At 41.7% G+C, this 27216-nt stretch overlaps 1 protein-coding gene and 1 non-coding gene across 3 annotated transcripts; both read right to left on the bottom strand.

Moving 5' to 3' along the window:
- On the bottom strand, positions 1 to 26589 carry PPP1R8 (protein phosphatase 1 regulatory subunit 8). 2 transcript variants are annotated; one of them, XM_052810737.1, is made up of 7 exons: positions 26294 to 26589; positions 12004 to 12064; positions 4491 to 4644; positions 3630 to 3850; positions 2796 to 2940; positions 1547 to 1611; positions 1 to 565 (listed from the first exon to the last, which is right to left on the bottom strand). In XM_052810737.1, exons 1-7 carry the CDS (start codon positions 26353 to 26355, stop codon positions 212 to 214), a joined length of 1062 nt encoding a protein of 353 aa, XP_052666697.1. In that variant the 5' UTR covers positions 26356 to 26589; the 3' UTR covers positions 1 to 211. The 2 variants fall into 2 exon arrangements, with proteins under 2 accessions (XP_052666697.1, XP_052666698.1); XM_052810738.1 differs by lacking the exons at positions 12004 to 12064; positions 26294 to 26589 and adding an exon at positions 5649 to 5793.
- On the bottom strand, positions 8030 to 8195 carry LOC128153170 (small Cajal body-specific RNA 1). Its single transcript, XR_008238866.1, has one exon. It is a non-coding gene; the product is annotated as a small Cajal body-specific RNA 1 (non-coding RNA).
- Positions 26590 to 27216: the final 627 nt, after the last annotated feature.

Below are 27216 nucleotides of genomic sequence, written 5' to 3'. Positions count from 1 at the left end.
TTTTGGTTCAAAAGGAGATGGGAGCTGTATTTTTTTTTTTTTTTTTTAAACAGACATATAAAAACATTTGAAGACAGATCTTTAAAGGATATTTCACTTCTCCAATCTTGGTATAACATCTGGTTAGGACATTGAAGTTTTAAAAAGACGATACTGCACATAAACAGTTTCTGGAGTTCGTAACTCCCACCCTCCCTCAACAAAACCCAACTCAGATCAGTAGGGAAGGGGTTGGCTTCTTGCCCGGCCATGCCTCCTTTGCATATTTCTTCTTCTTGGGTTCATTCACAGCTTCAGGATTAAAGACAGCAGGGTTTGGAGCTGGGTTCATGTTAACTGTTGAGGGCACAACAGGAGTCAAGTCCACATCTGGGGCAAGATTGGGGTAGGGCATTGGCAGACCACCAATGAGTGCTGTCCCATGGACACCATGCGATTGGGAACCTGCCTCATTGTGAGTTGGAGGTAAACCACCATATAATCCTCCACTGTATGGAAAGTTTTGCATACGTCGTGATGCAGAATCATCTGTGGTCAACGAGCCTTGATTCTCCAACCGTTTTTTCTGTAGGCAGAAGTATTTAAAGAATTATTCAAAATACATGGAACAAGCAAGCTATTTAAACTGGATGCCAATGCCATCTTCCCCAAAAAGGCACCTAGAGCAGCCACATGTAAAGTGGTTACAGACCACGTCTCAGTCTTTGTCCCAGAAGATTTCTTCTGGGTTTCCTTGAAAACCACTTAATAAACTCTTAAAGGTGCAACAGAAGTTGAAGCTCAGGTTTAACTTAGATCAGGCTGAGCACCTCTTACCTCCTGAACATGCTTGCCAGTCTTGAGCTTGTCCTGAATGCAAGACCGAGTAGGTCTTTAGTCAGTAACGCAGACCCTCCTTCCCCCCACTGTAAGAAACTGCAACTTCTAGATCACTTGGGTGATTTTGTCTTGCTCCTGATCATTTGAATCTTCTCCTGCAGTCTGGGGTTTATGTAGAACTATCCTTTTCCACATACATTATTTAGTGTATACCAGCAACAAGTGAAATTGCTATTATACTGTTGCTTAGCTACCCTGAAGTTTTGCAAATCTTCCCTACTCCTAGCATATTCAAATTAAATACAGCACCAGCAACACACTCATCTTGGAGCAAAGTCTAAACCCTGCTAGTTCTAGCAGACAACCTTATGAAATCTTTAGCACTTACAGTATTTAAACAAGCAACCTCTCATTTTTACTTTCTATTTTCCACACTTCCCACAATTTTAATTGATGCTTAGAACTACCATACTGAATTTCTGGACTGTTTCTTTTTGGGAGGAAAAAAGTTGCCATTGATCCCACGTGTTATTAAAGAAAAGAGCTAAAGCTGAATTTGAAGGGAAATGGTCTAATCTGCCAAAAAGACAATTGTGAAACATGAACATGACTTTTGCTTAACAATAAAACACCTTCCTCCATAGAACATTATGTTTCTAAGGTGTAATTCATAAAGCAAGTTCATCAATGTGATGTATTCATTAGAAAGTTGGGAGTTACTCTGTACCTTAACAGGGACTACTGCCGTCTGTACCATGTTCCTGAAACGTCCAACAGAAGGGTCCACATCCTCTGTAAAGGCAAGAACAGTGAAGCCTTCAGTAAGAATACAGGAAAAAAATAGAACAACTGTCAGGTAAAGGAACCTATATGAAGAATTGGTACATGGACCTTGTCTTCTCAAAGCCAGCACTCTAGTACCTCTCAGTAAGCACAAGCATGCCCAAACAAAGCGAGGAGCTGAGAGGACACCTAGTGGCTCTGTCTCAAGGTGGGCTCATCAGATATTCTGGTAAGAAAGGCTTCCACTCAAATGGAGAGCAGGGAAGGGGAACAGATGGATGGGCAGTTTGCACTGATTAGACAGACTGGAGTTCTGGGCCAAGAGCTGCTGCTGACAAGGCACTGCATGTGCTCAAAGGCACAACAGCTAGCCCCAGAAGTCCTTGAGGGACCTTGAAAGAGGAGTCAGAAGAATTCAAATAGAGTCTCTGAAAGTCTGAAAAAACTATCTTTTTTGTAATGTGAATGACTGCTTTTTACATTAGGATGTTCTGAGCACTAAATTGCATAACCTTATAAACCAAAATGGTTATTCTGGGTGGTACACACTGCCAAATGAAACTAGCTCCAGACTGCATTTTAAAATGCATGCTCATTAATAAGCTACTCCTATTAATAGGAGTATTAGCCATATAAAATATCATTAATAGGAATGCCATTAATATAAAACAGCTAAGGGAGAAAAATGACTAATTAGGAATTGGATACACCTTCAGAGGCATCATTTTTAATGAGGATGACTTGTTTCAGATATATAGACAAGTAGCAGAAAACCTCTGAGCTCGAGACAGATATCCATTAGGCAAGAGGTAAGGAAAGCATTAAGGGACAGACAAAAACCAAACAGTTCAGTTCCCATTCAGAATCTCAAGATGACAAAAAAATTTAAAACGCTTTCCTCCTTTTGACCCATGAGATTTTTCCAACATCTGATAGAATTTTGAACAATGAGGCTGAGTGTGATATCCCTGTCCTACACAAATCATGCAGTTATTTTACAGGTAGAAGAGATGAAACAGAGAGGTCAAAGACTTAAGTGAGACACATGGCAGCTTCTCTGAAATAGCAGATCCCAAATACTGACTGCCAAACTTCTGTTCTCCTTATCTATATGCAGCCGTGAGGAATCCCTTTGAGAATACTGGAAAGAGGGTCTTAAGGGCATCAACTAAAGATTAAAGCAAACTGCTTACCTGGATTGATGATTTCATCATCATCACTGAATGTCACTCTGGAGTTCTTCCGTTTTCTCTTTGGTCTCTGAATATCCAAGTTCCCTTCCTCAATGGTTAGCGTGGAAATTCTTTTATTGTGGGCTGTATTAAACTCTGTCAGGTTCTAAGGACAAATTTGGAGATGAAATAGTTTAAGCAACTAGTGTATGAAGTCTGATTTAATCATATGATTGTGCGTATCAAAAGACCACAGCACACTGTTTAGCTTCAACTTTAGACCCCTAGGAAGAAAGAGTGCTCCAGTGCTGCAACAGGCTGCCCAGAGAGGTTGTGGAGTCTCTGTCTGCAGATATATTCAGACCTTGACTGAGCACGATTCTGGGCAACCTGCTCTAGCTGACCCTGCTTGAGCAGGGGGGTTGGACTAGGTGATCCCAAGAGGTCCCTTCCAACATCAACAGTCCTGTGAATGCCAGATACACTGCTTTCTCCTTCTTCACTAGCTAACTGTAGGAAACAGGGCAGCAGTCACTGCTATCTGGCAATGGGGAACAGTGTGGGAAATCACCCCTGACCTGGGGTAATGTTAGCTGGAGAACACGTATTCCCTGGCAAGCCTTTGTGAGAAGACCATTGGAATAGCAGGATTATTAGGTCACTAATTCTGGGAAGCAGCATGATCACAGGCTTCTCATGGCAGAACGAGATGGTTTGTGTATATCTGCCAGCAGAAGACACCTCAGGCTATCTTCAAGGCCAAGAAATTAAGAACCTGAACCTAAGCAAATGAGTGGGGAATGCTATCCGTTCAGCTGGAAATGCTATCTAAGTACAATGTGTCATCGTACTCACATCAAGTTCTGTCTCCTCCTCTGGCAGGCCCAGCAAGCCCTTGAGCTCTTCATCTTCACCGCCCATTTTCTCATCTCCTTTAACTGCTGATGGCAGTGTCTGAGGCTTCTCTCGCAGAGTATATGCCCGTGTAGAAGCGCCAAATGAAACTGTGGAGTCAATGGGTATCTGTTGGGGTTTGTGAGGTTCCAAACGGATATGACCCAAGAATGTGCCATGTGCTGAGAACATCAAAATGCAAAATAGTCTGTTAATCATCAGCTTGGGCTCACAGTATTTGAGTTCAACTCTTGAGAAGTTCAGAAACTGTACATGGTTGCTCCGAGACACAAGTCACTGAGGCACTGCTGAAAACATTAGCTATGTACATTTTACCTACCATCTCATGAACTATGATAACACACATCAGAAGTCCTCAAAAAGTCATGGAAATAAATGACAAACACCATTTACTTTCTGGATTCTTGTAGGTCCCAATGTAGCATATCTGGAATCATTCCCTCAGTGGAAAAAAACACTATGTCAGGTTTTATATCTTGGGAAACCACCCTCAGAAGAGAAAGCTTCATTAAAATTGCGAAGGGAAGGCCAAGTCACTTTCCTCCTCTCCCTTAGCCTTTTAAGAGTCTAGAAATGTTGTTTTAAACACCAAGTGAAGCAGATGTAAGCTGACTGGAACAAATCGTCCTTTGCTGCTAACCCTTGCCAATCTTTCACTAGGATGCTAATTCAGATTATAGTAAACTATCCACACAGTGCAAACAACAACAACAAAAAAAAAAGGAAAGAGTGTCTCAGATTCAGAAATGTTTAAGCATTGAAATATCATACTTCTATCCGGTTAAATGTCACACTACTTACTGCTGTTTAGATCTATGAGGAAAACCCTCTTGAGGTGTTTGTGATAGACCAAGGCAGCATGGACCCGAGAGCAAGACTGGTGGTCAATGGTAAAATCGCACAGATCAGGATTTCTCCCAAAGAGATAGTATTTCTTCTCATCAATGATGAGTTTCTGAGGTAGAATATCAAACAGAGAAGCACATTAGACTCCTATAATCTTTTGGATCTTCCTGAAAAAATTCAAGAACATGAATAAACAGCAAATTCAAAACAAAGCATCAACAGCTAATCAGTATTTCAGTTTGTCTGACACTGTTAAACACAGAAGCTCAAATCTTCTCTTTGTAAAATCAGAACAGCTGAATATGGAAAAGTCCCAGTTATTCCCTTCTTTAACAGCCAATAGAAGACAGCCTGGGATGGATAATAACTCTTCAAAGCTTGAGACTGTCCCATAGAAGAGATTCTCTCTCGCATCTGCTCTCAATGATTTTTACACATTCCTCGATGCAGATGACCTTTGGCCGTGTCTAAACCAGGAATCTATGCTAAATGATCTCCAGTCTGATACAAAACATCAAAATTATATTTCTGTATAGAAATGGACATACAGGAGATTTCAGACCTTTATAACAAAGATGTAAAACTATGCTGAATATGTCCTGTGATATGAATCCATACTAGTCTATTCAAGTAAGCCATTAATTTTAGGCATTTCTTCTTAATTCATCCTAGTTCTAATCTCTTCTTCAAAAAAGATCTTACATACTGTAATATCAGTTACATAAACTATCTCTGAAAAGCAAAGGAACATGTTGACACAATCCTACAGTGTACACAGCCTATTTCTATTAACAGACAATGTTGAAAGGAACTCCTTGTGCCTAAATGCTGAAGTACCTAAGCAGTGCAAGCCTTCTTTCTTACTGTATTCCAAGATCTTAATCCAACCTGTGTTTTCTTGCTTTCAGCTGCACAAGTCAAAGGCGAGCAATGCATTACAGATTCATTAACAGATGGCTTCTCTTGCTTTTTGAAACGTTTACCAAAGCCCACACAACATTTCAATAGCATGATCAAGGGAATGCTGATGATACATTTTCCATCAGAAAAAAAGACTTTAGTTCAGGAAAGCATTGCTTTCATGAGATGGTGGGAGCTCAATTAACATTTTACCTGCTAGAGCATGAGGATTTCTCCCCTCTCCCTCCTTCCAATCCCAGCTATACAATCCTCTCCTCAGTTGCACTGCCACACATCTCAGCAAAGTTTTCAGCTTGCAAAGCACTTTATTGCTGCATTAGTCTTCTACTGTTTTAGTGGACTGAATCAGTTTGCCTTCAGTCAGATGCGTATCCCAGCTGGCTCTAGTGAAGCAGTGGATTATATGCGCTAGGACTGTGTGATGAGGAAGGACCTCCCTTTCTGACAGCAGCATTCATGTCAATCAGCTGTTTGCTCCTCAGTTTTGCCACCTGTATAAACTATATGCTCAGCTAGAAAGAGCCAATGTATCAGTTACAGGTTACAGGTAGTTGGTTTGGGGGTTTTTTTTGAGCTATCAGAAAGACTGACACAATGAGCACCTACACAGTTACTTATTCTGTGGCACTACCAAGTCATACAGAAAATAAGGAGGCAGCTTGGATAAGACATAGTATTTATATTCCTCTGCCCTACCTGCAAGCCTGAAAATGACATGGACCTCATTTTCTACTACATGTCACCTTGCAAAGTTAAATCTATTTACCTGCCCACCAATTATGAACTTCAGGACTTTTAGCACTGCTGCATTCAGATGTCACTTCCCCACTGATTTTTTTTCAGATTTTCCCCCCAGATGTGTTCTAAATTTTCTAGGTTGGATTTCTCATTGTTCTGCTGAACATTTGTCAGCCCCCATGCTGCAAGTTCTCATAATCTGGTATTCAGTAATAAGTATTTGATTTATTTCTGTATGTTTATTCTCTCTTTTAGGTCACTAGAAGAATTAATTGAACAACTCAACTCCATACTAGTATACATCATGACGACTTTACAATTAATTGGTCCCTTAGATAATACTCTGCTAATATCTTATTCCCAGCTAACTCAAGGCATACATTTTAAGCACGATTTCATGAGGGTAAATGCTTTGTGAAATCTACTGACTTATGTATTTTGGCCTGCTTTCTTAAAATAAGAAGATTTAGGTGATCTATCAGCTCCTGACACCCACTGCGAAACCAAGTAACTTCCCAACCAACTGGCCAATTTCAACCAGCACTACAAGATATTAAATTTCAAGAAGTTCTGTGAAAACAAACAGCTAGATAGAATGACAACTTCATCAGTACCCTCAGTGATACATAGGCTGGCAGAAAATCCACAAGAGTGCGAATACTTAAACTACAAAAAAAAAAAATCTTCCTTGTGAGTCCATGTCTCATTTGATAAGACAGGAATCACAGCTTAATTAGCAACTAGCACCTTCAAGTACATTATCTGGTGACAAGTGAGGTACAAATGCAAAAATGCAAGTGATTTTCCTGCAGTTGGGACATTTAAAACATGTGGGTGTCTCCTCCGAATCTATTTGTGTCTGGCGGGGAATAGCATACCTCAAAGCCTCAGTATAATTCAGATAAAAAACCTGAGAAATCAATATACTGAAACAGTCTACTGGATTCTGCTTTCACCTGGCTCCTTTATTATCCCTTTCTGTCTCTTTACAAATGCTGGTTTTCACAAGACCCTCCTCTTAGAATTAACCAGAAAGTATAAACCACTGATAAAGAGCTTAAACTAGTACATGGTTTCCTCAGTCCTTTCTGGTTGAATATTATTTCGCTTTTTTTTTTATTCCACCTGTGTATAGATCAGTGAATCTCCTCCCTGTACATCCTTCATGCTAGTGTATGCTTTTCTCTGCAAGCCTTAATCAACAGCTGTCATTCCATTAGTCTCACTGATGTTTTTCCCTTAAGATTACCGTTGTTTCATCCAGCTATTGATCTGTGAATACTGCAGTATTTGTTACATCTTTTGAGAAACGCTGGTTAGGTTTTCTGGGGTTCAACTTCATAGCAATGGATTTATGTCCAATGTTATGCAATACTTTACTCATTCAGTTCAGCACTCTGAGTCTTCCCAAATTCAATACCTTTGTACTAATGAATTCTATGATTCCACTTTGTAAGATGAGCACTAACTTCTCCTTTTATTCTTATGTATTTGAAAAAAAAAAAATCCTGTGTAAACACAACTCTGATACAAACAAGTGGATCTGAAGCTGATTCATTACTCCACATTTCAGTGCTCAGCTCTGCAAGAAGTTATCTCACAATTTCAAGTACCATAAAAATTGGTCAAACAATTTCTCATTCTTGTCCACAGCTGAAACCAAGTGTCCTGTAAGTTTTCATTTGCACCTGTTACATACAAAACAATACCCTTCTCACCTGATAGCATTTCAAGAGATTTTGCAAAGACACAAATTCATAAACTGGAAATATTGCAACAAATCATAAGAGAAAATAATTTTATTGCCTTTACTTCAAGATAATGTTTCCAAAATTTTCTGTGCCTCTGAGTTATAACCCAGTGTCATCCTTTATACACTGAGCTTAAACACTTCAGGGCTTGTTTTAATGTTGCACTTTTCAGACCCAGCAATCACAAGGTGTACCTCAGACCCCTGGACAAGACCTGGGATACAGATGGCTCGGTTAGTATCAAGTGCTCAGTAATCCACAAGTTTTAAGAATGTTCTTTCTTGGTTACTGCTGTCTACCATAAAAGACAAAACTGAAGAACTATTTGCCACATGTACCTAACAGTGAAACAGATGGATCACATTCAAATGCTGTTAATTTGTTGCACAGTTCCCATACATACACTCAGTACATTGTTTCACATAACCACCACAGTCTAGAGGACTTAAATCATCACCTATGTATTATACAGAGTGCAAGGCCACAAGCAGGCACGCATGCTACATGGAACGGTCTGCTAGAACTTGCCCACCAAGCCAGCTCTTCCAATTCTTACTTCAGCAGACCGAAGTACAACAGCAAGGCAGACCTCTGTGCTACACACACAGGTGCCTGCGCCTGGTCACTGCTTGCCACAGCTTCAGCACACATATTATACACTGAATGGCAGGCAAGCTGTACCTCACTGATCTCAGTAACATTGATAGTCAACATCAGATATTCAGGAGGTAAAACACAAACTCTGCAGTCATTCCATAACCTCTGTGCAACCACATCCTCTACTGAACCTCAGAGTACTTGAATAGCAGACTAGCAATGCCTGTTAACAGTACTCTGCACGGCAGCAAAAAGAACCTCTTTTAGGTTGTCAAGAGAGTTGATTGTAGGAAGAGGGAATCAGGATGTTTGTACCACCCACTTTCCCAATACAGACAGAGACCCCAGGCTTACAAAGACAACTTGGGACCTCCTTTAGGCCCAAAAGCTTTGGGCAGCACAGCCTCAGAGTCTGACACCACCAGGATGATTTTCCTGACTGTCAATTTATCGACACCAAATTTGCTCATCCATTGCAAAAACCAGTGGTGCATCCTCAGCTTCCATATGGCATTTTGCTGCTTTTTTTTCAGTCCTGACCAGGACTCCCATGACAGTCATTTGCCTAGCACCTGAGGATTAATTGAGCAGAGAGCTCCATATAAACTCTTTCACCCTAAAGCTTGCTCTCCAGACTCAAAAATCCAAAAGAACCATGACAAGAAAAAAACTCACCTCAGAGAATAAGCCTCCCAGGTGGGAAGGCTGCATTATGCTTGACCACCTGCCACATACCAAAAACCCAGTCACTGCCATTTGGCTTTGCTCACTGAATCTCATTATGTGGCCTGAAAGAAATACTGGAACACCCACTGCCAAGTACAATCCTTACCTCAGATGCTACTGCTAGAATGGCAATGAGAAGGCTGAGCTGAGAAAGTCTTACTGCAGCTCTCTGACCTCTGAAAATGATTCTGAACATGTAATAGTACCAAAAGAAGCAGAATACATGGTCCATGGTTTGAAGACAAACACAACGCAAAGGATCTGAAAGGTCTAGCGCCTAGAAAGAGCCAGTGAAGGATAGCTCCAACATAGTCCGAGTAGCAGGTATAAACCAACTCAGTCATGTCTTGTATGAACTAATGAGCCACTCTGAAGATGCAGTAAATGTGTGTTAGTATCTAATTCCTTTCAAATTAAGGCTGAACAAAGATCTCTTAAGCCAAGACTGGCTTTGCCAATTTTCTGTGCCTTTAAATCCAGGATAAGAGCACACTCCCAAAACAGTCTGTAAACCCAACAGTAATGGACTATAAAGAAAAGCCTCATTTTACTGGTTTCTGGCCTGGGAAAATACAAGTTGATTTGTGAGATACCTATTTGTAACATCTCTATCTGCTTTCCTATGCAAAGCATATTCTGGTAGCTTAACCAAATTCTAAACAGTAAAACTCTCCTGCTAGACACCAGAAAGAACACTTAATACTGTCTGATGCTCCTGTGATAGCATATGGTCATGGTTTAAGCTCAGCTGGCAACAAAGCACCATGAAGCTGCTCACTCACTCCTTGCCCCCTGGTCCTGGTGGGATGAGGAAGAGAAAATACAAAGAAATGCTCATGTGTTGAGACAAGGACAGGGAGGGATCACTCACCACTTACAGTTACAGGCAAAAACCACACTCAACTTGGGAAAAAAACACAATCACTTTAATTTACTACCAATCAAATCAAAACAAGGATAATGAGAAGTAAAACCAAATCTTAGAACACCGTCCCCATGCGTCCCTCCTTCCCAGGCTCAACTCCACTCCTGATTTTCTCCACCTCCTCCCCCTCAGCAGCACAGGGGGACAGGGAATGGGGGTTGTGGTTCTTCATCATACATTGTCTCTGCCACTCCTTCCTTCTCAGGGGGAGGACTCCTCGCTCGTCCCCTGCCCCAGTGTGGGGTCCCTCCCACAGGAGACAGTTCTCCATGAACTTCTCCAGCATGGGTCCTTCCCACGGGCTGATCTTCAGTCACAGACTGCTCCAGCGCGGGCATTCTCATGGAGTCCTGGCCATCTTGGGGGGCATCCCCCTGCTCTGGCATGGGCTCCTCCACAGGCTGCAGGTGGGCATCTGCTCTCCCTCTCCCCTCCCTGGGCTGGGGGGGGACAGCCTGCCGTCTCCCCACGGGCTGCAGGGGCATCCCCTCCTCCCCCGCTCCTCCTCCCCTCCTTCCTCACTGACCTCGGGATCTGCAGAGGGGTTTCTCTCACATTCCCATCTTCCCCCCTCTGCTGCATGTTTCCCTTCTTAAATATGTTATCCCAGAGGCGCTACTGCTGTCGCTGATGGGCTCAGCCTTGGCCAGCGGTGGGTCCGACTTGGAGCCAGGGAAGCTTCTAGCAGCTTCTCACAGGAGTCACCCTTGCAGCCCCTCCCCTGCTACCAAAATCCCACCACACAAACCCAAAACACACACATCAAAAACCAGCCAAGATTTTAAGCTACCTAAATCTTTCTTGATCTAACACAGAGTTCTTAATTTTCCAAGTTTCTGTACAGAAAAGTTGGCTCAACTCTGCAAACTTTTGCTGCCCAGAAACATTTCTATGTTTCGGTTGATTGCAAGTTAGGAGTTTCTCCAGGCTAAAATACATTCACTGGCTTGGGTCCCCTCTGTCAAACATGTTAGAGAGCCTTTATTTACTACTTTTAGTGCGATATAAGACAAAAAATGAAATAGCAAATGAATTGGTGTGTATCAGACAAATTCCTTTGCTGTAATAAAAATAACTCATTGTATCTGTGCTAATCACAACACTGTTCACAGATTTAGAACATGGGATGAAAAATCATACTGTAGGACAGGGCAATAATCCTATAAAATACAGGATGCCTAGTTAACCTTACTCTAACACAAAATAAAAAATAAACTGACCAGACAAGTATCTCAAACAAGCAGTACAAAGTGAAGAGTTTTTTTTACTCTTACTCTTCTGTATTTGAGATTTCTTTCCCCATGTTACTAGAGTTTCTGCTCCTGAAGTTCCTAAGACAAGGTGCCTTCTGGCTGCAGTCTGATACCTCATATGTAAGTACCTTGTAGGAAACAAAATGTCAACTTTGATCCAAAATTAAGTTTGGAAGAAATAAGGCTCTGCAAAGTATTGAGCTTCCCTTACAAACATTTTATTTCTTCTCTCTTTTACTAGGACAGGTTTAATGTTCAGGAATCAAAGTGCCATTGTTTGCTAGCTGCACCCTGCAGTTTTGTATCCCTTCAAATAGTGCATCTAATCAGAAGACAACTGATGAAAGCACTGCATAGCATGAGACAGCCTTAGAATACAAGCAAGGGAAAATTCACTTCATTCTACAGTTTCAGAGTAAAACAAACTGGTTTGAAAATAATAAATATGAGAGAGAAAGGAAATACTTATGAGTAAGTGTGGCAAATGCTGGGAAATGTTCTAATGCTGGTGCCTATGTATATGATACACCAAATACATAGAAAACCTATTTTCATACCTCAATGAGTTTGTCTCCTTTGACTACATCCAGATGTAAGCCAGGTGGTGGTTTCCCTGCCCTGGAAAATAACAAAAGGAAAATATAGTATCAAAACATTCAATAAAAAGTTTATTAGTGTTAGAGATAATGCTCTATTAGAGCTACAGACCAAACCTACACAAACATAAGCAGACTTATTTTGGGGAAAATACGAAAATACCATAATTTTCTTTTCCTCCCTGCAGATTCCTTCTGACAACAGATAAAACATGATTTTTTACAATAAGAGTTAAGCTAACAGGACACGAAGCATTTCAAGCTTTACTTCTCCAGGTGAAAAATAGCTAATTTACAAAATGAACAGAGCAGCTCCTAAGAGAACATGATACAATGCCAGAAAGAGGCTAACAACTGGAGAAGGGGATACGCTGGGACTGTTTGCTTAAGGGCCTGCTGAAGGGCTCTGTTTTCTCACGTTACCTTCAAAACAGTAGTTTTCTACCCTTAGCTGCTGAGAGGAATGGAAACTTCTACCATCCTTCCCCTCTAGGACTGGTAATTGCAAAAAAACCTGAAAGGGGCTCCACACACACCTGTAGTATTATAAAAAAGTTGACCAATAGCCAGTGTTCCTCCACACTCACCCTATAATCAAACTTTCCTATCAACACAGGTAACATGGAAGACACTACAGTATTAGATGGCAGAGGGACCCCTACCCTACGACAGGACAATCCTTCTTCACCAAATTCTCAAACAAACACCAGCTCAGCTCCCCCAGCCCTATAGCTCCATCCCTGCTCACCTCCTGTGAAGCAGATTCACCACTCAGACAGCGTTATTCCCACTTGGGTAAAGGGAGCACAGAGGCATGTGGGACTCAGCAATGCGCAGCAAAACAATCCTAATATGTGGGAGAACCCATGAGGATTAGCAGCATCAAAAACATATTTGGTATTTACAGTGCTCACAACCAGGACACCACTGTGGTATCAATACGGTGCCCTTCACTACATAGGATCTTTGGCTGTTGACAGCAAATGATCTTTTCTGCTCAGATATCTAAAAATTTGCACCTCTAGTACTTCTTCACTGATAATAGCACTGCTGCTTGTCTCTATGGCTGGACCAACTTTCTAGGCAATAACAGTGACCCAGTTCTCAGCTACACTGCTGCCCTTCTGAAGAGCAACCACAGAGGAGATCACATTCCTATTTACTGCTTTGCTCACTGCACAGAGCAAGCCAAAGGAACAGTGACAATAGGTAGTGACATTCTCAGCATGGCTGGAAAAGAAAGAAAGGTCACTTGTAATTGAAGTTATTTGAGGGGTTTAAATAGAGATGTTCAGGTTTCTGGGATGTGCCTTACAACTTGAAGGTTTCTTCTGTGTCCTCAGGTCAGCTGGTTACTATACATGTGCTCTCCTAGATAACTTCATTCAAGAACACAGTCCTCTATTATTTCTACTTCATTTCTTTCTCAAGTATTGCACAAGTATTTTCCATTCATGCTCCAAATCCATTATACTAGCCTGCTCAGATCTCTCTGGCCCTTCTTGAATACACCAGTAGGGACCTTCACAAGTTTTCTTACCAAGCCCTTCTCTAAGACTGTGGATAAGATGGATATGGCTGATATTGATTCTTATTCTTTTGGATGAACAAACAGCAGCAGCAAAAGCAGAGGATGCAAAGCTCTAGGGCAATCTGCGAAAATGGTGACTGCTTCCTAGAAATGGGATTACACTGGTGTGAGGGAAAGACCAGCAAGTAAAAATGCTTCCAATGAAGATACACAATCCATCTGGTGAGTTCTACAAGGACTGTCCCTTCCAGTCACTCCAGTACAGCTAGGGGACCGCCTCCTCTTAAGTATTGCTCTAGGATCATACAGCCAGGCTACACCTAAGTATTGCTGTCTCTTCACGTGTTCCCCTCAGATCTCAGTGCTCATTTTTCATTAAAAAACAGGTTTCATTCATGGATTCATGTCCACTTCTCAGTGTTGCCTCTTTCTGCCCCTGAGCACTGACAAACTGGTTTTTCTCCATTGCACTGAAATTGCCAAGTTCTAATTACTCTGCAACACAAGTTTTGATAATTTTCACAAAGCCTGCCTTACTTTGATCAAACAAAAGCTGCTTCCCTCACCTTTTTTTTTTTTTTCTCTTCTAAATAGGTAAACCTTTCAACAAATTAACTCTACAAGCAAGTCCACTCACTTACTCAGTCTGGCCTCTGCTTTTCTTTTCAGTGATCTCTTCCTGCATACTCAACAGTCAGCCTGTCCTAAAATAATTTTAGCAACATCCTCAATGTACCTGTTAGGTCACGGGAAAGCTCCCAAGTGCTCTAGAACAACCACTTTCCTCTTCTGTAAACTGAATCCTGACTGTCTGATGGTCATCTTTTGACATATACAATCTCTGATTTTTCATTAACCCCTCTACTTTTAGTTTCACCCTTGCTGTTATTTTTACTCTGCTTTTACCTTCAACTTTATTTTGAACACAGAAAAAAAGCCCAGCAGCAGCAGAAGATAGTGCCTTCAGCTATAAATTAAGGTGTTTGGAAAATTTATCTATTCTCTGGCTTCTTTTGGACTGAGAATCCTATGTGGACAGTATGTCCCCTATCTACCTATGCCTGCAAAACACTGAACACAGTTAAGGCTGTAAATACTGATTATGATACCATCAAAACAAACTCTCAGAAATAATTTCTGGTAGAAAAACTCTTTGGAACAGATTAAATCAATGTCACAGCTTATGCTGCTGAAGTTAGATTCTTGAAAAGCCTTTTAATGAAAAAAGTAGATTTTCCAGTTTCATATCCAAAACTAAGTAGTTCCAGAGTCACCAAAGATCTGAAGTAATGGCTGTATTTGGAAGTATCAACAACCCCTCACATGCTCTGCCCATCAGACCCCTCACGTCATGCATCAAGGAAGTAAAACATTAAAAGGAAATCTCTTGCAAAAATCTACTAGAAGAAAGTTTGTTAGAAAGCTGGTACCGTGCTATTAGAGAGCAGTTTTTTCCCCTCTTATTTCCAAGATTAAAAAAAAAAAAAAAAAGTCCTCTCCCACTAACTAATGTGCTAAAATATCCACTAAACTAATTTTCCTACACGGTTCTGAAGGATGGAGAATTACTTGAGGTCAACAGAGTCTCTTCTCTGTAGAGCACATACGGACAGCCAGGCCAGGCTTAGCACTGCTCCAAGACAAATGAGCTCACATCAGAACTTGGCTCCAGCACAAGTGCTTGCGTTTGAAAAAGAGAAACAAGAAGCTGTTCTGTACCTTCCAGATTGTGTATCACAGTCCCCACTGCCTGAACGTCTTCTGCTCTCTACAGGTCAGCATTCTGCAAGTGACCTTAAAATAAGACCTGCAAGGGGACTAGTTGTTAATCATCACTAGTTCAGTAAGTTTAACTGAGAAAAGGTATGCTTAGACTGCCCAATGAACCGTTAAAGGCTTACACGTGAGAAAAGAAGCCTTCCAGAGAATTAACAAGGCTGATTAGCAAGGAGAATGTGACTATAACAGTATCATTAAATGAATTCTCTGGATCAGAGAAGAGGTGAGAGGACATCCCACACTAGAGTTTTTCTTCACTAAAAATGAGTCCAAGGAAGTCAAAGTGTCAGAAAGTGAAAGTTTATGAGAATTGATAAAAAGAAGTAACAAACTGCAAAACCCAGATGGTATTTAGCCAAGCATTCTAAGAGATATCAAATACCAGTTTTCTATGCTTAACCGTTTATCAATCTGTTGCTTAAACTACCCTCACTGTCAGAGAAACAAAGGTATCAACTGATGACACTGATTTTAAAGCATATTTCAGGAATGATGTGGAAATTACATACAGTAAAGGCAAGTTCTGACTGGGAAACTGGTAGAATAGAACATTGCAGTTGGAAGGGATCTACAACAATCATCTAGCCCAACTGCCTGACCAGTTCAAACACCGACACGCTTGGGGCATTGACCACCTCTCTAGGAAGCCTGTTCAAGTGTTTGAGAACCCTCTTGGTAAAGAAATGTTTCCTAACGTCCACTCTAAACCTCCCCTGGCGCAGCTTTGAACCATTCCTAAGCATCCTGTCACTGGATCCCAGGGAGAAGAGATCAGCACTGCCCTCTCCACATCACCTCCTCAGGAAGCTGTAGAGAGCAGAGCTGTAGAAACCCTATTACTGAGCAGAACTAGCAGACAGATAGGAATTAACAGCCAGACTAGAATAGTCATCTAATCCGCACTTCAATACTCAACAGTATTTATCCTTTGGAAACGTGACGATATGTGGGGATGACAGTTCTTCCAATGCCAGGGAAACATTTTTCTTGGGTTAAAGAAGGATAAACCTTACTTTGAATTACACATAATCTGCTCCTTTCAGCCTTTGTAAGGCTCCAAAGACAACAATGACCACGCTGAAAGAACATCTTGTTTGACAGAATACAATCAAGCACTGAAATAGTTTCTATTCTACTTAAGATGAACTGAATGTCCTGGGAAAGGAGTGAATGCGGTATCTGGATAAAACTGATGTTTATTAGCCAAATCAGTTGACTTCTTGCAAGAGAAAGTGGGCATATTCACAGATGATGAGAAATGAGTAGGGAATTGAGACTGGCACTCTACCCCAGAACTGTTGTTCGCTACCTGTACAATGGATGGGGAGTTACAAAATGGGCTGTTTTCATACTCAAAATATTTCTAATGGGATGTTGGATTTTTGAGTTCTGGGGTTTTTTGTGTGTGTTTTGGTTTTGGTGTTTTTTCACCGCAAGGTGAACTTTCCTTAAAACGATACTCTTCAAAACTTGCATACAAGATGCATACTACTTACACAGTGGTCCAAAAATACTGTATTTATGTTCCTTTAGACCATTTCTCTTGTAAAATGAGAGCACTATTTAATCAAGAGAGCAGTGCTGCTTCTGTGTGACTTCAAGAACTCTACTTAGCTTTCACATTCTTGTGAAATTGTATCAGGCAGATCAAACTGACAAACCCAGAGTAAGGAACCTTTTGCAAAATAAAAACTACCTCCAGTAACCAGTATCAGGTGCCTCACACAGGAATACTCTCCCAGTTTCCAAGTTACCAACTCAAGGACTTCCTGAGCCATAGTTGCTATCTGTTTAAACAGCGCTCTCTAAATTGCTCTAAGAACCCATGCAAACTTAATGCATTTGACAGAATCTTACACAAACAATTTCATAGATCACCTACATGTAGCTGAAGCACCCTCTCCACTATCTGGCCACAAATCTGCTTGCTATTAATTTCATTTTGCAAACTCTAGGTCTTCTCCTCAAAAGGACAGCAAACACTTGCCCCCTACAGACTTTCTGTTCACTATTCAAGAGAGCCAACTTATCTCTCAGTTGTTCCTTTTCCAGACTGAAGAGAAGTCTAGGCTAACTATCTGTAGTACAGCTTCCTATACCTTTGACTGAGATAATACTTAAAATTAATACTTGAGAGAAAGAATTCACATGAGTTTTGAGGAGGCAAGTAGTATCACACAACCTACCAGAATTACTGGAGACAACCAAGAAAATGTAAACAAGGCTATCAGTAGAGTAGACTGGCATTTTAAAAAAAGCTTTTGACAAAATTATCAAATGGTCTTATGGAAATTAAGGTGTGACGGGGAAAAGAACCACTAATCCATGAAGCAATGTAAATGATTACGAGTCAGGAAAGCGCAGGGTTCTGCAAGGACTCTGTGATGTTTACATGCGGTCTAGAAAAAAGGAGCCAATGAACCAATGAGAAAAATCACTTATGACAACAGTTATGCAGAAAACTCAAATCAGACTCAAATGCTGCAAATGAATCTCATGATAATGAACTACTGCTTGAGAAAACATCCTGGGCGAGGGGCAGAAATTGGCACTCCTGAGTGCCAGTACATGCTAGAGAAAGATTGCCTCAACCACGCAAACACAACCAGGGGCTCCAGGCTCCTTATTGCTGCTCAGGAGAGATCTAGAGCCATCACGACTATGTTCAGAAAGAAGCAGAGGAACACTCATCAACAGTTGACAAAGCAAAGGCATCATAAGGAAGAAACTATAAAAATGTCTTCACATCTTGAATGATGTATTAGTTCTGGTTCTCTTGTTGAGAAGGGCACAAGGATGATAACCAGTAAGGATGGCTTCATGCAAGGGAAAAAAAAAGAAGAAGGAAGGAGGAAGGAGGAAGAATAGAAAAATAGAAAAATAGAAAAATAGAAAAAAAAGAAAAGAAAAAAGAAGGAGTACGTCACTTCAGAAGCTTGGAAAAAACCAGGCAAGTATCCATTTCCTTTGTCCTCTTAATGAATGGTACAAAACTAGTGTATTCATTATTTCTTGAAACACAAGCAGCAAGGTGCACTGGATCTGAAAACAAGGAGAGTACCTTTTCCAACACTTGCATAATTTGTGGAAAGAACTGTCACTCGGTGTTGTGGAATTAAACTGTAAGTTAACAAAGAAAAATGAAAAAATTTGTGGAGATTAGGTGTGGTGTTAGGTGTTAAATATGACCACCCAGACAGAGTCTTCAGCTCACAAAACCCCTTTGCTTCTGACAGCCAAAAGTCCAGACTGCATACAAGAAGACGGAATACTTAAGGCTTACATGTAAGTTATTGGTCACTATCACAATATGATAGCAAACCATCTGGGCTGCTGTTTTCAATTAGTATGGCTGGTTTTTTGCTCTTTCTTGAAGAAGGAAATCAGAATAAAGAAAAATCCTCCTCTTACCAAGATGTTGGTTGAATGCAAAGTTGTTGCTGATTTTGTGCATCAGTGATGGAAATGAGTCATATGCCTTTCTCAAAGCACAGCATACACACCACAGAAATTGAGACCAAGCTAGCACTGGGATTTGTTTAGGTGACTTATTTCGACAATACAAGAAGGTATTATGACAAAGTTAAGGCCAAAATCTTTTGGGTAAATATTTTAGCTCATGCAGAATTGTTTCTTCCCATTGGGAAGAGGACTGAATAAAGAGCTGACCAAAAATTCTGATCCAATCTGGTTAGGGCATTAGAACTTTAAAAAAAAAAAAAACAACAGGTTGATGGGAGGCATTTATGATTTCCTCTACTCTTAGAAGCATTAAAATAATTCTCACCAAGCTTCTAGTTGTAAGAAATGGTTAAAAAAGCTTGTGGTTCAAACTTGATGATTACAGACCTTTCCTGAACACAAAAAAATTGCACTGTGTTTTAGGAGTATTTTATGGAAGATTTCTGATGAGAAACGTGGCTGCTTCAACTGAACAAAGCATTCCATTGGTATTAAAGCATTTGCCCAACTTCACCTTGGCACTACGTACATTTTCTTGTTACAATGTAGTTCCTCACAGCACTAGATTTTACTGGTTCACTCTGGTTCCCTTGGTTACTTACTCAGGAACAAAGTCTCCATGGAATACAGTGAAATCTGGAAATTGTATACGAAATGTAATTCCTGGGAGCTGGGCCATAAATATTCTATTAGAGAGAACTACAGGTTTTATGGCATCAAAAAATTGAATTCAAATGCCACTGAATTAAATAGAAAAAAGAGTATTAAGTAGTGAGCAACAATGCAATTATTATTTGATAAGATTATTCCTACATTTTCAGTGAGAACAGGTATGTTGGAAGTGTAATTTACCTGTAGAAATCAGAGGAAGAAAAGACAGGACCATAACCTTTATGCCTACCAGGAAGCTGTTCCAAAGCCTTGTTATTCTGACAGTTTGATTTCCATCCTAAATTTTTGATCAAATCCTTTCATTTCCATCCTAAATTTTTTGTTCTTTCCCTTCAGCTATTAAAACAAAAAAAATCCCCAATACTATCCCTCTTTAAAAATACTTTAGCCAGTGAAAACCAGTGTTGTTTTTATTTTAATAGACAACTAAAGCTCTATTGTGTCTCAAAATAAGATTGCTGCTTCCCCATCAATGGATTTTCCCACTGCATCTATTTCAGTTTGATTAGAGCTTCATTAAGTACAGGTAACAGACTATGCATTTGTGTCAGTGCCTTTTACAACAGCACTGACACTTCCCTACCTTACAAAGAGATATGTATTATTACACATCAGTATTAGTCTTTATTTTTGAAGAGTTATATATTACTACTGATTGATGGTCATTCTGTGATTAGCCTATGTACTTGTATATATGTCCTTTTGTTTCTGAATACGAACTTGTGTCCTTTTACTTCCGAATAGTAAGTTTCTGGCTTTAAGAAGTAGTTCTTGTTCTTAGTCCCTATCTTCCATCTTACACTTCTGCATTTTATCTTGTATCTGTTCTGGTCTTCAAATTATAGCGAAAGGACTGGATAATACTCTGGCCTCTATGTCAACCATGCTTGTGTCACTAACAAGTATTGTGGTCACTTTTGTCAAGGTAATTAATAAAAAAAACCAAAAAAGCCAAAACAACAAAGCTACACTAAAAGGGCCAGCCCACAGACTCTATACAACTGCTATTGCCTCCTCAAAATCAATTCCTTATACACTCACAGTTCTTGTATAAGCCTCTCTGATGCTTCCTAAAATGATCATTTCCTGTGTGTTCTGAAAGAAAGTCTTGAAGAAAGCTGGTTCATCTGACAAAGTCAGTCTTTGGCAGACATAATACATCTGCTTCTCGGCCTTGAATAATTAGCTCCTTCAAAATACAGTCTAGCAGGCGGACACAGTAAAGTTCAGGTTTTCCCACAGTAGCCACATGTATGGATTTGTTGGCCTTATGGAAGGCACCAACTGCTTAAAATGATGAACAATGAAATATTTAAGAGGGATGTCACTGAACAAAAAGAAGTTCCAGCATAAGTTTTTAAAATATTAAACCACCTACAAGCAAAAATTCTTTCTTCTGTATTAGAAAAATGTGTTTCTTCAGTTTCTTCACCTTGTGTTCTACAGGCCACTCCAATGCTCTGTGCATTATGCCAGGATGATTCTGTGAGGAATTTATATATATTATTTCTGCCACTGATGGCAAACCCTCTACTGCAGAAGTATAGAGTAATGGGAAAAATCAGGGACAGACAGCCAAGAAGAGAAAGAAAACCCCAAGCTCCTGGAAGGAACATATTGAATAACAAAAGTAAAACATTTCAGAAAAAGAAGACAAAGCCATTAATGCTTTGGGATGTGATGCTAGCCATTAGTACTGAATAACAGAGCTGAAGTTTTACCAATTAGCTGACAGTATCTCCTCGACAAGGCTAAGATTCAATGTTGACATGCCAACTGGGACACAACAGCTATATCCAGCTGAAACTCAGCAGCCTAACTGAAGTACGTCCTACCCAGTCTAAAGAGACCTTTTGAGTCGTAGCGATTAAGGACATAGACAGGACAACTTTAATTCTATTGTGTTAGTTTAAAATCAGGTCAATTATTTAGGTTTCTAAATGTGGACTCAGAAGCCTAAATTTAGCCACTTCCTACAAATCTTGGCCTATGTAACTACTGCACACACCTTCATGCCCAACTTCAAGGACAAGGTGGAACTTCCAGAAATCAAGAGCTCATCTTCTCCAGAAATTTGTGTGCAGTCATTGCCACGAGCAGCTTGTTTGTGGCTCATAGAAACTGAAGAGAAACAATTGTTGCCTTTAAAACATACTACTTCAAATTTATGTACATTCCAGAACAAGCTTGACATCCCAACTAATGACATGTCAAGACAGAGAGTAAAGAAAGATTCACAATCCAAAATGCAGGTTAAACCAGGACAAAAGGAGTGACAGGCAGTATCCATTAAACATCTGATGGTCACCTCAAAACTACACCCCAGATCATTTGCACCTCACGTAAATTACTTTTACTCACTAAAACCACCTCAGAAGGTATGGAAAGTCTTAATAAAGCTAGGATATGTAATTGTTACCTAAAGACATTTTCTAATCTCATGGTATGGCTAAATTTTAATCCATACAAAGTAGTGGCAACATCTTTATTCCAACTTTAAATGCATAGCCCATGTCTTTGCTAACACATATGGAGGAATTACAGTACATGCATAAACAAGTACCAGCATAAGCAAGTACTACTAAGACAGCATTCATTATTTTTCATCTGTCTTGAGCTAGTTTTAACTCTTGGAAACACAAGAAAAGAAAGAATAAATATTTTATGAACTATGAAGAAATAACCTGTAAGAGCATAAGAACTAAATCAAGGCCAGAACTTAAAACCAATTAAAACTTTGAATTTCAGTCGAGAGGTCTTTTCTGGAAACTGGATACTGAAACACTATCCATGTTAGGAAAGAACAGATACAATGATGGAGGCAAACCTCAAAAGCACGGGCAACAACTTAAAGACAAGGGAAAAAAACCTATTTCTGTTGATTATATTTAAGATCTATTTATCACATGATCTGTGTTTGCAGTCCCCAAGGCAGTTCTACTTAGAATCATAGAATCATTTAGGTTGGAAAAGACCTTTAAGATCGAGTCCAACCATCAACCATGCTCACTAAACCATGTCCTGAAGTGCCTTGTCTATGTGCTTTTTGCACACCTCCAGGGATGGTGACTCAACCACTTCCCTGGGCAGCCTGTTCCAATACCTGACAACCCTTTCAGTAAAGAAATTTTTCCTAATATCCAATCTAAACCTCCCCTGCTGCAACTTGAGGCCATTTCCTCTCATCCCATCTCCAGCCACCTGACAGAAGAGCCCAGACCCACCTCACTACAACCTCCTTTCAGGTAGTTGTAGAACACGATAAGGTCTCCCCTCAGCCTCCTTTTCTCCAGGCTAAACAACCCCAGTTCCCTCAGCCGCTCCTCATAAGACTTGTGCTCTAGACCTTTCACCAGCTTCGTTGCCCTTCTTTGGACACACTCCAGCACCTCAATGTCTGTCTTGTAGTGAGGGGCCCAAAACTGAACACAATACTCAAGGTGTGGCCTCACCAGTGCCAAATACAAGGGAACAATCACCTCCCTGCTCCTGCTGGCCACGCTATTTCTGATAGAAGCCAGGATGCCATTGGCCCTCTCGGCCACCTGGGCACACTGCTGGCTCATATTCAGCCAGCTGTTGACCAACACCCCCAGGTCCTTTTCTGCTGGGCAGCTTTCCAGCCACTCTTCCGCAAGCCTGTAGCGCTGCATGGGGTTGTTGCAACCCAAGTGCAGGACCTGGCACTGAGCCTTGTTGAACCTCATACGATTGGCCTCGACCCAATGATCCAGCCTGTCCAGATCCCTCTGCAGAGCCTTCCTACCCTCCAGCAGATCAACCCTCCCTCCCAACTTGGTGTCATCTGCAAACTTACTGAGGGTGCACTCGATCTCCTCATCCAGATCATTGATAAAGATATTAAACAGAACCAGCCCCAATACTGAGCCCTGGGGAACACCGCTTGTGACTGGCCACCAACCGGATTTAACTCCATTCACCACAACCCTCTGGGCTCGTCCGTCCAGCCAGTTTTTTACCCAGCAAAGAGTACGCTTGTCTAAGGCATGAGCCGCCAGCTTCTCAAGGAGTATGCCATGAGAGACAGTGTCAAAGGCCCTTCTGAAGTCCAGGTAGACTTAGAGACAGAAAAATAAATAGATAAGTAAAGACTGTGATTTTGATTTTAATATAGGTTGATGAGATTGAAGATAATTCACTACAGAAGAAGCTGCTGCTGACCATGAAGACTCTCTGCAACTCCATGTTTTTTGGCCACCCAAAGCTCTCCCTACAAAGATCTACATTGCTACCTATACAGAAGACTTTTCAGTGCTTGTGTAAGACATCAAGGATCCTGCAGGATACATTTACACTGAGACTTTCTGGTAGTCAGAGCTTCAGGTAACAATACTATTGGTCCAAGCCTGCTACTGCAAACCATTTTCACTCTGGAGAATCCTACCAGTGAAAGACCCATCACTTATTCAATATCATAACTGTGTGCTCTTTGGTTTGCTCTGAAAGAAATAAATACTTTAACACTGTGAGCTAGAATCTGTAATTCAGTAGATGCCAGTGGAAGTCATGTAAAGTTTTACCATGAAATATATTCTACTTTTTTTGCAGACTAGAAAAATAAACCAGAAGTAAATAAATCCACCTGGTAGAAGAGCTCCTCCCTCCTACTGGATGAGGCAGTGGAATGCCACCAGCCATAACTACCTAATACTTCCTATTTTCAGTTGCTTATTCAGCAGAATAGGCTATCTGTATTGGCTTCCTGCTACAGTTGTTTTTTGGTTGTTGGGGTTTTTTTTGGTTTTTTTTTTTTTTTTTTACACTTATGAAACAACAGCTTACCTATTTCAAAAGGAATGTTAAAGAAAAATGTTAAGTTTTTCCACACTAAAACGAATCTTTCAGTAATACTAATTGCCACATCTACACATGACAATTTGACTAAGATCAAACTGTATCAGGCACGCCTTTCACTATACCAGTATAAACAAACAGCTTGCCCAAATTCAGTCTCTCAAATATTACAATGTGCATATGTACAATAGGTACAAAGGAAAATAAAGAGCTTCCTTAAAATGCATAAGGATAGAGTCCATATACGAGCCTTGTTTTACCCGAGAAGGATTTTAGAACATTAGAGTAAAAGGACATTCAGGTTGCAAAAAGCAAGTTATCAAAACTCTTAGAAATGTCAGAATGAAACAGGCCCTGGCACCTGAACATGACCCCCTTCCTCGTGGGTGTGAAACCCTGGCTTGGATCATCTCCCTGACACCCCTTCCACCTCATTTCTCTATCATTCAGCACAACAGATTGTGCTTCAAAACCAAATCAGGTCAGCACAGAGAAGAAAGCTCTCTGTCTGTAAGACCCTGACCTGTTTGTAGCAGAAGCCAGAAAGTATGTAGTTGAAGAGGCCCTCACGGTTATAGTTGTTACAGTCCTCCCCTCCAGATGGTATTTATTTAGGAATTCTTCTGCAATAGCATGCAAGTTACTGGAACTAAGGATTTCACAAGTTATACTTCTCCAGCTGTTCAATCTATAGCTTTCGAAGGCAGAAGTCATTCAAATTTACCACTGAATATAACACTAGTTGTGAACACTGTTGAATAAAAGCACTAAAAAAAAATTAAAGATACGATATTTCAAATTTCATGTTGAACATCCAGAACGTACTAACACTGAATAATTTTTTGCTTTATCTACTCTATCACATCATCATTTTATGGAGCACCACCTTGCCTCATACAGATGTTTGTTATTGCATAGGTTCAGCACAAATAAAATACTAAAATACATAAGCAATTCTTTTCCATGAGAGGGTTAAATGGTTTTACTAACTAAAGCAGGCACTTATAAAACATGTCAAAATTAAAAAGCGTATTCACTAAGCATCCATTCACTGAGCACTATCATCAAAGCACTAAAAGGTAGGGGACCTGTAGTAAAAACCAGATGACTATGCAATTAAAGACTGCAATCATGCATGCACATGCATTGCTAGCTCATACCAATATACAAGTGCTTGACTCTTCAGCTGTAACACTGTGTCATTTTCTAAGTGATTTAAAATATAACTGCACACATCCCCCCAATAATCAATGTTCTGGCACCCAGAGACGAGGGTACAGCAAAGATCTATGTAGCAATGTATCAAAAAAAATCAAAGCAAATGAAACAGGGCCCCATGTAACCTAATCTAAGGCCCTGCTTTGAACAGAAGGTTGGACCAGATGATTTCCAGAGAGTCCTTCCAACGCAGACTTTTCTACGATTCTAAACCCAGCCATATTCATGGTCCTGATACTGCTTCTCCAACACATCACTTTGCCCTGACTTCTTAGCTCAAGATAAGAGAAAAATGCAGGCTAGTTTCAAGCTGATAGATTTCTCGTAACGAATAAGAAACTTGAGCAGAAGATTTAATCTGTACTGCACCACGTATTCTGTTTAAGCTGTTGGGAAGAGACACAGCATCTCCGGGAAGCATTCTAAGCTCCAGCCGGCGCCGCACTTCGCCGTGAAGCCGAGGCAGCCCGCAGGCCGTCGCTGCCGATGGATGCGCCCGCAGCGCTGCACTCCCGAGCCTGGACCCCCGGCGGGCCAAGAGCCGCCGCGGCAGCCAGCCACCCCCTCCGCGGGGTCAGGGAGCGCAGGCCCGGCCAGGCAGCCCTCAGCCCCACGGCCCTTCCCGCCCCACGCTCCCCCGGCCCGGCCCCGCGGCCCGGCGCCACTCCCCCGGCCCGGCGGGCACCCGCGCTCCGCCGCAGACCCGCGGGAGGCCGGCGGCACCCCCAGAGGCGAGCGGCCGCGGCCGCGGCCCCAGCCCGCCCGCCCGCTCACCAGCTAGGGCACTCGAAGAGCGAGAGGCCGCCGCCGCCGGCGGCGTTCGCGTTCGCCGCCATCTTGCATCTGCCCCATTCAGGCGGGCCGAGGGCAGGATGGGAAGCTGGAGGACCGGCGCGGGAGGCGATCCCAGCGTGCCCCGCGCGGCGCAGGCGGGGCGGGGCTCCGCCGCCCGGGGCTGGGCGCAGCGGCCCGGTGGCCGCTCGGAGGCAGGTTCCGGCCCTCGGGCAGCCGCGCCGGCTCCCGTCGCTGCCTCCCTGTGCCCGCCGGCCCCGTCCACCGACGCGCCTTCCCGGTCGCAGCTGGCGGCCGCCCCCCTCGCTGCTGCGGGAGGAGGAAGGGGGTGACGGGGGCGGGGGGCCGGGCAGCAGTCGAACACCAGGGGAATAGCCCGGATCGAGCCCTCCTGTAGCAGGTTTTCAAAACCCCCTTTTAGCACGTGTTTCAGCGCCTCAACTTTCCACTGAACAGCAGACAGAAAAACAGTTAGACGGCGGGTAACAGGGGTCCTGCACTTTGTTACACGTACAGGTACCTGAGCTCCTGTGAGGGAAAAACCACATTTTGCCAGAATCATCCCAGTGAGCCACGGCTCCCCTAAGAGCTGTTGCTCAGAGGCCCTCGCACCCCTGAGCAGGGCAGGGATAGCTACCACGACAAGCTTATCCCTTTGCTGGCTCTCATGGCGAGCGCCAGACTTCCCAGAATAAGTTTCCAGCAACTCTCAGAGCAGTAGAAAAAACACATCTGAGAGCCAGGAACGCTTAGTGCCAGAGTGCTGCAGCAACAGCGATGAGAGTTTCTGATGGTGATTTTTCACACTAAGGAACATTAGTCAAGACTGCTGTTAAAAATAGTTCCTGCAGCAGTTCCACTGCTAAGTTCAATGATGTAAAGAAAGAGGAGAAAGGAGTCAAGAA

The sequence above is a fragment of the Harpia harpyja genome, chromosome 16 (genome assembly GCF_026419915.1).
Source record: "Harpia harpyja isolate bHarHar1 chromosome 16, bHarHar1 primary haplotype, whole genome shotgun sequence".
Lineage (NCBI taxonomy): Eukaryota > Metazoa > Chordata > Aves > Accipitriformes > Accipitridae > Harpia > Harpia harpyja.
This window is presented reverse-complemented; position numbering and strand designations above follow the sequence as displayed.

Coding starts and splice junctions, on each gene's coding strand:
- PPP1R8 (XM_052810737.1), bottom strand. CDS start 26,355: ATGGCGGCGAACGCGAACGCCGCCGGCGGCGGCGGCCTCTCGCTCTTC. Junction 3,851..4,490: donor CCTCATAGATCTAAACAGCA/GTAAGTAGTGTG, acceptor TGATGTTCTCAG/CACATGGCACATTCTTGGGT. Junction 1,612..2,795: donor TGATGAAATCATCAATCCAG/GTAAGCAGTTTG, acceptor TTGCCTTTACAG/AGGATGTGGACCCTTCTGTT.